The sequence below is a fragment of the Pocillopora verrucosa genome, chromosome 10 (genome assembly GCF_036669915.1).
Source record: "Pocillopora verrucosa isolate sample1 chromosome 10, ASM3666991v2, whole genome shotgun sequence".
Classification (NCBI taxonomy): domain Eukaryota; kingdom Metazoa; phylum Cnidaria; class Anthozoa; order Scleractinia; family Pocilloporidae; genus Pocillopora; species Pocillopora verrucosa.
Genome location: NC_089321.1, coordinates 19,381,377 through 19,391,559, shown reverse-complemented (window position 1 = coordinate 19,391,559; position 10,183 = coordinate 19,381,377). Strand labels below are relative to the sequence as shown.

The 10,183-nt window shown below is 37.5% G+C and overlaps 1 protein-coding gene across 1 annotated transcript in view; it reads right to left on the bottom strand.

The window, feature by feature from the left end:
* Window positions 1-2,393: 2,393 nt before the first annotated feature.
* LOC131778409 (tetratricopeptide repeat protein 21B) overlaps window positions 2,394-10,183 on the bottom strand; it is a 28,524-nt gene continuing 20,734 nt past the window's right edge. Inside the window, exons 31-43 of the mRNA XM_059094812.2 lie at window positions 9,539-9,620; window positions 9,095-9,177; window positions 8,471-8,538; window positions 8,226-8,288; window positions 7,657-7,755; window positions 6,535-6,595; window positions 6,109-6,234; window positions 5,618-5,731; window positions 5,389-5,442; window positions 4,877-4,933; window positions 4,656-4,776; window positions 4,461-4,528; window positions 2,394-4,106 (exon numbers count right to left, since the gene is read on the bottom strand). Of these exons, the coding sequence (XP_058950795.1) occupies window positions 4,029-4,106; window positions 4,461-4,528; window positions 4,656-4,776; window positions 4,877-4,933; window positions 5,389-5,442; window positions 5,618-5,731; window positions 6,109-6,234; window positions 6,535-6,595; window positions 7,657-7,755; window positions 8,226-8,288; window positions 8,471-8,538; window positions 9,095-9,177; window positions 9,539-9,620 (1,074 nt within the window). The 3' untranslated portion in view covers window positions 2,394-4,028. The remainder of the gene's footprint in view (window positions 4,107-4,460; window positions 4,529-4,655; window positions 4,777-4,876; window positions 4,934-5,388; window positions 5,443-5,617; window positions 5,732-6,108; window positions 6,235-6,534; window positions 6,596-7,656; window positions 7,756-8,225; window positions 8,289-8,470; window positions 8,539-9,094; window positions 9,178-9,538; window positions 9,621-10,183) is intronic.

The window sequence follows — 10,183 nt, the reverse complement described above, 5'->3', positions numbered from 1 at the left end:
ACTGAACCATTGTCAACGTGACTTTGGATGAGCGGCAAGGACCTGTGATCTTACATTATCTAAAAACAAGGCAAACCTAACTCAACGGCTTCAAGTTTCACGTCTTCAGATATTAGAGACGCGTGTTTTGAATTCAGCAACTGCTGCCAAGAAACACGAGGCTTGTGAGCACCTAAAACAGAGGCGCCGTGGAGTATACATGCGTATACGTGCGAAACTATAGGAAACCGTTTGAGGAGGGTCATCAGCAGAAACTTCTAACTCGAAGGAGGGGCATGATTAAAGTTCATGTCCCGGAATAAATTACTTAGTTTAAACAGACTTAAATTTAATTTCGAATGGGCCTAATCGATTCATGTGGTAAATTTTTCCTCTGCTCTTTAGGTATCGACTTTGCGGTTACTTAAAGCTCGATGCTCGAAAGCCCAGCCTGAAATCGTAACCTAGCCCTAGCTATGCAGCAATTTCCCTCCGTGGCTTTCTCTGATGAAGATTTAAGAGCCGATTTATCTGTTTTAACCGTTTTCTTTCTATTCCAACAAAAGTGTCCAAAAATCAATTTGGACATTTGAATTTGGACATTTGAAGGACCTTCGAAAGTGTAGGCAACTATTATTCCAGGAGTTCCGATCTTCAACGATTTCATTCGACAAAAAGAGCTTATTGAAATAAATTCAGAGGTTTGCTACAGCTTACCGACATGGAATTTAGCAATATCTGTTTATTGACAGAATTGTTCAAAAACCATATTTTGAGTACGCTTAAGCTGCGTATCGACTGTTGTCGTGTTAATTGCTTATTGAAGAGATGTACAGTTACTTTATATCTGGCCTCGCGGAACGATCTTCCTAATCGAGCCATGTGTACAGTATTCTTAACGAAATCCACTAAGGTGTAAACTTTCGACTCTTACAGCCGAGGAATGATTCGGAAGAACTCAACAAAGTTGCCGACCCCCTTCAATTGAAACTTACTTCTCTCATGCAGTAAACAAATTTTACTAAAATTTGTATGTAAGGTTTGGTACAGTTTTAAGTTTCTTATTTTGAATTATCAGGGATTGCATTGAATCCTTTCAATTGGTATAACATTTGTATTTATCAATATTGAACCTCTCAAGATACTGTTTGGATTTTTCCCCATTTTTAATTAACATTTTAAAGTTTGGTTGGATTTGAGCTGAACACCTGCCGTCCAAAACCTATTGGCTACAAATCTTTTATGTGGTATCAACAATAAAAGTGATGCTACATCCTTTGCTTTGTTTTTAAGACAATCTCTGTATCATATATCAATTAAAAATTCAGGCACGAAGTTGAGCAAATATCACGATTTGTTCGAGTTGAAACCGAAGGCAGCGGTAAAGAACTGATCCGCAGCAAAAAATTGATCTGCGGTAAATAACTGATGAGTGGTAAATAACTGATCTGCAGTAAACAGCTGATATGCGGTAAAAATAACTGATATGCAGTAAATAAATGTGGTAAATAACTGATATGCTATAAATAACTGATAAGCGGTAAATAACTGATATGCAGTAAATGACTGATATATGGTATAAAGTGATATGCAATAGAAAAAATCTGGTATACAATAACTAACTTACAATACGGTAATTTTAAGGAGCGTGCGCTGTGTTTAAGATTCGGTACAATATTTTACCCTTCGCTCTTATGTAGAGAAGGCCTTTTGCATTTTTACTAACTACTAATCCTAGCCATAAGGGTGCAGATGATAACATGAGATCGAGGTCATGTGTGCGCCTGCCGATCCAAGATGGCGTCCAAAGCGAAAGAAAGCGTGATATCATCGTCATGAAAACTACAGCAAACGCAATGTATAAAAATGTATAAAAAGACGATTAAACAAAATGATACCTAAATAAAGAGATTAATTGAAATTAGACCTCAAGCTGTTGGTGCTTGCGTGTGTGTGTATAAATTGTAGAGACAGTGCTGTGACCTTTTTTCGACCAATCACAGAACGTATTAAGTTAGTAAGATCACTAACGTCATTCAGTTTAACATTAAATAACAATTAAGTGACGTAAGTTTGATACTATTACACTAACTTCCAGGAAGCCCACTAAATACTTAAACGACTTTGTTTAGGAAGAAACTGTGAACAAGTTAAGGAAGATGTCAAAGAATTTGGCACACACAAGATGTCTCAATTTCAAAATTTCCAGGCAAGAATTCTTTTCTCAGTGAAACCTGGTTTTTTTCAAAATGGCAAAGTTATCTAACCAAGGCAGGAACGAAGAAGTGTGAAAAACGAATCGTCTGACATTGAAAAAAAAAAAAAAGGTACGCATAAAATGAGGTTTCTGACCCATTCTCAAAAAATCAGAAGTTTCTTAAATTTTTGACACTACTCATCGTCACCCATACTTCTTTAAAGACATAAAAGCAAGTTAAAACTTACTTCAAGGTCTCAGTCATCGACTCTCCCGTCTTCCTTGCTTCAGTAACGCGAGACATTGGAGTATAAAGACAGGAGGGCTGATGAGTGGTGTAGAAAATTTAGGATACTTCGGATTTTTTTTACAAATGGGCTAGAAACCTCAATTTGTATCTAATTAAAAATGATACAAAAGGAATTCCATTTCGATTTCAAATACAATGTGAAAAGTATCCCAACAAAGCTAAAGTAAAAAACCAAACACGACGACGATGTTCAGCACAGTACAAGAAAATTACCCGAGGTCGAAAAAAGATTAAAAGAAAGGTAGAAATAACGAAACAAACGAAAACAAGGATAGTTACAATCAAAAGCATGAAGCGTTTTAATTCTTCCACATTATCAATAGGCTTCTGGTTTATCAGCCGGCCAATCAGAAGCAAGAATGCATTTCTTGCCCAGGTTTACGCAGAGTTTTCCCTTATAAACGAAAAAAGATTTAAAATATGGTAGAACTAAGACGCATAGTTATAGTTCTGCACAATTATATGGGTTTTTGCTTCAACTAGACCTAACAAGATATCCTTTTCCCTGGTTAACACACTGTGCCTAGTGTTTTTTTCATCCTCGTGGTCAAAACACCAGGTCGCCAAGTAAGCAAGTCATTCATAAAGGTGTCAGCGGTGTAACTCGGTAGTAAATCGTTTAACAGTTGCATATTTACTTAGGTTTCACATTGCCAAGAGGGTCTCGATGGGCAAGAAAATTAAGCCTTTTCGATGATAGACATAATTTAGGATTTCTCGTGTTTGATAGAGAAGTATTCGGAAAGAAAGCTTATCACTGGGAGAAAAAGGCATTAAATTCAGGTTTAATTTCCTGAAAAGATACAGTTTCGTGAATACTTGAATGAGCCCATCATTTTAAAGTAATTTTTTACAAGTTTCATCAAGTGTAGTTCATCTGATAAAAAGACAGAATTTCAGAGGTTTCCTTGAAAGCATTCCACACGATTTCTACTAGTAACTTTTTTAGTTATACTCTTTTGTCCATCGATGCTGTATTTCCATTTAGAAAATGCAGTTTAAATGATAAAGAGATCCCATTTAGTGTAAGTTAAATAACTTCAAAAAATTGGACGTTTAAACGCTGTTTTTGTCTGTACAAAACCTAACCAACTTTATTACATGCATTCGAAAATCATAGGGTTACTTTTTCTTTAAAAAACACTATGGAGAATAAACATACTCATGCTAGTATTTGAAGGATTAATGGACCTTGAAAGTTTTTTTTTTTCAATGGTAGCCATAGGCCTTGTTGGCAATGTTTACAAGAAATCAAACTTCACATAGTACGTCTAGCTAAATTTAACCTGATTTCGAACGCAGCTTTGGTATAAAAAAAAGATTTAACTTTTTATAAATAACTGTCTTGAGGTCCTTCACGGCTTCTGTGTTTGTCGCTTTTGGTCGGAAAAAGAAAGTTTTTTAAGAGGAATGAGAGGGTGATAATTCCGTTGACCAATCTTATTTAAATTGGTTTTGATTTTCAATATGATCAAATGAAATACGGCAGAAACCAGTTAATAACTATGTGTAAGCGAACCAAGTGTGGGGTAGAGTGAATATTTACGCCCGCAATGCTGCTCTTGCTTTGTCCAGGATTTCTTTTCTTATCTTTGGATAGTTTGGGTGGTGACTTAATACCTGGAGGAAAAAGTTAAAGGTTATTTACAATGAAACATAAGACCGTTGTCAACTTTACTTCTCTACATCGATGACAAATTGATCGTATGGCAAGATTCTTTTGTAAGTCTGAGTGTAGAGGGGAAGAATAAATCAAGAAATTGTCATAATCGCTGGCATAATCTCTGACCCTCTGGTGCATTGTTTTATCTAAAGTAATAGTAGAGAGATTGCTTTCGTCTCCTACGAGAAAAGTGCTTGTCTGCAATGGGGCAATAGTATTCTACCGGGGATTTGAGTACAGGTTTGGTCGTGCTTGACTTACTACTGTCGTCTATAAGAAACGAAAAAGAAACAAAAAACATAATATTTTACCTTGTGGCATACGTCAATAGCATCTACAAGACGTTTAGCCTTTAGATAGTTGAACGCTAGTCTGTAACCTGGACAGGAAACGAAAAATGAGGAAAAAAAAACACCTCAAACATCCAGCTCTATGTAAAAGTATACCTAGTTCTTAGAGAAAACCTCTATTTCAGTTCAGATTTCTATAACAGATTCAGACCATACCTATAGTTGGGTTGTTTTGATTGCCATAAATCCAAGCGTTCTCGTAGTTCTTAGCTGCATCTTTATAAGCTTGTTCCTTTTCCATGATGTATCCCATGTACTCCCAAGCTTTACAGCATGACTACAAACAAATACAAAAGTACGTTGAGTCTCCCAACTGTTAATGCAACCCTTCCATATAGGCGTGAAGGAATAGATGGCAAAGAAACAGCGTCCATTACCTTGTTATACTGAAGACATTTCTTTAACAAATCTCCAGCCATGTCAAACTTGCCAGACTGAAAATTACATAAAAGTCGATACTTTACTTGATTTCAGTATTTACTCGTTTTTTAGACGGTAACAGACCAAAATAACTCGACAAAGTGTATAATCATCCCGATTGGACCGTATTAACAACGATGAAATGAAATACGGATGCACGTGAGCTGAGTGTTAACCAAAACTATCCGATCCAACGGCAAGATTCATTATTTTTAACAATGAAATTCTCCAGCTTCTTCCTGTACCTCTGAATGATAAGTAGGAAGTAATTTTCTTTTCCAGCTTAGAAAACAAAACTTCACAACAAGATTTGCCGAATAAATCGGCCCGATAAACCACCGATACACTGACTAACATAGGTGCTTTTCTCTTCCGTAAATCGTTCTTCACAAGCATATTACTAAAAAGAAGAAGCTTCTGAAACAACATTTGCTGTCTTTTTTTTCATAATCCTAAAAAGACTACATACCTGGATATAAATATCAGCTAAAAGAAGCCAGCTCCTCTCAAATTCTTCTGCTTCCTGAAAGACACAATAATACATGACAATGAATACACTCCAACCCAAACCCTTGACAGTGATAGCTCTATATACTGTAGTAACGACTCCTCCCCCGAAATCGTCATAGAAAACTGCATTACTCCTCTCTTTTAGTGAAAGGAATAGTGGGCACTTTTAAGAAAAAGCATTTTTGTACCTCTGAGTTCCAGTTCATTTTTGCAATCCTTTTCAGCTGATTACGAGCACGTGGTGTTTGTTTTAAGTACATGTAAGCGGTAGCCATGCCCAGAAGGGCTGGAACACATTCATGCTGAGGGAACAAAATATAAAGTTTTTAGTTTACGTCATGAAGGGTAATATTACAACAAATACCATGTATCCTTTGTTAATCCACCGAAAACTTGGGATAGTGGGAGTTCGTATCAATGAAACCTTTCATTGAATGGAGACTCACATGTGGTTACACACAGTTACATCAGAATGAGAAGCATTGCAAGACCATTGATTACCCAAGAAATTCAGCTTTTAGAATTAGCCCCAACTGTATAATACAGATGGTTCTCAGAAATTTCATGCTTACTCTCACTTTAAAGGCTACATCAAGATTATGCTGTGTTTCAAATCTTAAATAAAGTTATAGCAGTTTTAACGCAGGTGAACATTCCTGTATAGTAGCAGATCATGTACCTCAGTCGTAGCTATTTCCATGAATTGAGACAAGGCCTTTTCCACATTTGGTTTTGTCTTGAATGCCATCAAGACACTATTTTCGAGTATGCGGTACTTTAGAGGATTGCCCTTCGGCTTAAAATCCTGTAAAGATTTGAATCAAGTTCTTAGATTAAAATTAGTAAAATGGAAGAAATATCGATTGCAAATTCGGAGAGTGTCAGATTCGATTCCTTGAAAAAGGGAATATCACATCCATCACTATTTTTCCTTTGAGGTTAAGCGTATTTCGAAGTCAAATACATACTTAACTGCAATAAAAAAAATTTAACCGCTGACACGTTGTAGAGCGCCGGACTGGCGTGCGGGAGGTCGAGGTTCAAGCCCCAGACCGGACCTTGGCACAAATTTACATAACACAAAAGAGACTAAATTCTTTTTCACCTTTAGCAGCTTTTCAGCAGTGCGAACAGCCATCATTTCTGAATCTTGCTTCTCGTTTGAACTGCGCATAAAGAGGATATGCGACGGAGGCATGAATGTATGAATAACGTTTGAAAGAAATATAGCATGTTAAGAAAAATAAACCTTTCGCAGAAAAAAACCACATGTATGCGATTCGCAGAAGCAGCAGTCACAAACAGGACATGGTAAACCCTAGAGTAACATCTCATCGTTCAAATGAGAGAAGTCGTGGGAAGGATCATTGTCGGTAGTAGTGACAATGTTTAGTCAACCTCAGCGGAAGTCAGAATCGCAGTTCATTGAATAGCTGTTGTCAGTCGTGTTATAAGTACGGTATGTGTAAGCTGATTGATCCGTTTCGCTTAGGGAGGAGGGGAAGAGGGGGGGGAGGAGGGGAGGAGAGGAGGGGAAGGAGAGGTGGAGGAGGGTGTTTAAGAAATTTGAAGCTCTGAACAGGTGGACACTAATTTGACAGTTTACAGTAAGTCAGTTTTCTTTTCAAGAGTTCTATCACATTTCTTTCAAGTTTGAAAGGAATATAGTGACTAGAAAAATAAATCTTTAACAGAAAAAAGACCATGTATGCGATTCACAGATGTCACAAACAGTACATGGTTTGAGCCCTAGAGTAACATCCGATCGTCCAAGTAAGAGAAGTTGTGGGAAGGACTATTTTCGGTAGTAGTGACAAATGTTTAATCAGCCTCACTTAGTGGAAGTCAGGATCGGGGTCATTGAATAGCTGTCGTCAATCAAGTTTTAAGAGTAAGGTACGTGTAAGCTGATTAATCCGTTTGGGGAGAGGGGAAGGGGGAAGGGGGGAGGAGGGCGTAAAATAAATGTGAAGCTCTGGACAGGTGAACACTTATTTGACAGTTTACAGTAGGTCAGTTGTCTTTTTTATTACGAGTTTTGTCACATTTCATGTGAATTTAAAGAATTAAGAAAAGGGCTAGGTAGATATTAGAGTGCCAACGAGTTAAACTTTGGTTCCTAATGACAAACTTTGAGCAGAGTGATGGTCATTAATCAGGCATCTACTGTTTTTGCTACTTAAGATTTATTGAGGTTCCCCGTGTATATTCAAAACCTTTCTCTTACCTCACATCACCATCAACTGCCTCAAAGGTTTCTCCTCCCAAAGTTTCATTATCAGGGTTAAGGCATATTTCAATCATGTTGTAAACAGCATACTCGCCCCTAAAAAATAAAAATAATAACGTCAGTATTTGCTACCAAATGATATCCATACTCTCTTAAATCGCGAGCAACACAATACAACTGGGAAACTTCAACAAGACTCAAGGTAAGGTTAATCTAACGGTACTTACTTAACAAGCCAGTCTGTTAGTCCAGTAAGTCAATAAGTCAGTCTGTGTGTCTGAAATTCTCTACATCTGACTGACCGCTGTTTGATGTTTTTAACCTCGTTGTGTTTGCCCGACTGTCTGACTCTTCTTCTCGAGACGTATTTCAAGCTCACGACTCTTTGCTGGTTATTTGCTTAGTAATTTAGTAAAAAATGGTTTATAAAGGCGAACAGTTGACCACTCAGGCAAAAGGAAAGTCAGCCAGTCACCTGGCTGACAAGTCATTACTGGAAAGAACACTAACTGTCAGCCTTATCGAGCAGGAAGACGCACAATTACAACTACAGAGTTCCTTCTCACCATCTAGCATCTTTCCTGGCCAGGTTGAAATGTTTAAGAGCTGCCGTAGGGCTGACTGTGTACCTGCATTTAAACAAATAAATAATCATGTCTTAAGCAAGACACAACACTCCTTCTACTAGCACTCTAGTGTGCTCACACCGTTCCTTGATGGAATAATAATATTCTTAAGATTTTAAGAATATTTCAATGCAGATTTGCATTGAAAAATTTCATCTTCATTCACCACCGAACAGTAATCCTACCAGTGAAAGAGTCCTTTACAGTAATTTAATCCAGAATCCATAGCAGCACGTGGAATAGCACTTTCTGCCTGAAAAGAAATAGAATCAAAGGCTCCCCTCAGACAAGTTATTGGATACAGCACAAGAAAAATAAAAATGAGATGGGAAACGTGTTCCTGAGAACTTGTAGTCTTGAAGACCAATTGTCATCCCCTTTTCAATCGAAGATGTTAGTCTTACCTTGAAAAGGAAACACGAACTCTCTGCGATTGCAGAGCTCTTGTGTTAAAAGTAATCAAGTTTTTGATTGTTTTTAACGTCCCATAGTATTTTTCAAGAAGGAAGAGAAGAAAATAACAAGGTTTTTGAAGCATCCCAACTTCAGGTTTTGAATGGAAAACACTCTTACTCTACTACAAGATCTATCGCAACCAAGATAGGGTTCCAGTGGTTCAACTTTTATAGCAATTTCATATTTTCTCCATTTTATCTTTCAATTTAAATTTTTTAACTTCAAATTGAAACTGAGCTTGGGCCTTATTCCATTTATATGCCACATATATCCTTCGACTTAAAACTAAGGAAGAGAGGAGGAAAAATAAGTTTCGACATGCTACGCAAAACTAAAATTACACTAACACTTACCTGTTCAAGGTACTTTGAACAATCGTCTAATTTTCCAGCTCTTCTCAGAAGATTTATCAGGCGCGCTAGGGCACTGTAATGATCTAAATTCATGAAAGTCCATTTGAATATAATCATTTAAAAAATTTGACTTATTACAATTACAATGGGGTTATATCAGAGAATTTCTGTTTTGCTGATTTTTTCAGCCACATGAATCCGTTAAGGGCTCATTAGACCATCATTTTTTATGTCTCAGAAAGGTAACAGGTTTGTCGAGAATGATGTTTTGGTCATATCTGGTTTGCAAACAACTCATAATGATATGAAATAATAAGGACTGGCCTATGTTTGTTATCAGTGTGACAAAACTCTGTATTCACAATTTCAAAGACTATCAGCGTGAGGAAGAAATTCATCATTGGTATGCCTAAGTGACAGAAAGTTTTACGATGTTAACAGTACCTGGTTTTCTTTCCAGCAACTGCTGGAAGTGAAATGTAGCAGAATCATATTCATTCTTCCTGAACATCAAATCTGCCATCATCTGAAAACCACAAATAAAATAATGATACAGTTAGGACACTACCAACTGTAAAAAAACATCAAAGGATAAGTAAAAAGATGTACACTTACTTGTACGTCCGGATTTGTGGGTGAGTTAGTTAGGTCGTTCTGTTCGGTTCGTTTGTAATGTTAATGTCGTGGATGAGTCGTTTGTATGGTGCCGGTAGTGGTTGACACCGGTTGAGGGGAGTCTGTTCCAAGTTAGTAAACCAGCTTTCCAGGGTCAGTCGTTGAAAGTAGTTGGTGCTGTAGTTTAGGCATTGCGCAGAGTCCCAGTCAATAGTGTGGTTCGTAAGTCGGTGATGTTCAGCAATGTGATTGTTGACACCGCCCTTCCTCGTCGCTCGTTTGTGTTCAGTCAGTCTGGTTGCGAGGTTTCTGCCAGTCTCACCAATGTAGGAGGCGTGGCAGTCGGAGCAATTGATCTTATATACTGCTCCTTGTCTGTTCCTCGGTTTGTCTCTGTCTTTGATGTTAGTCAGTAACTGACGTAGTGTGGTAATGGGTTTGTGAGGGACGCGGATATCGAATGGTTGTAGGATG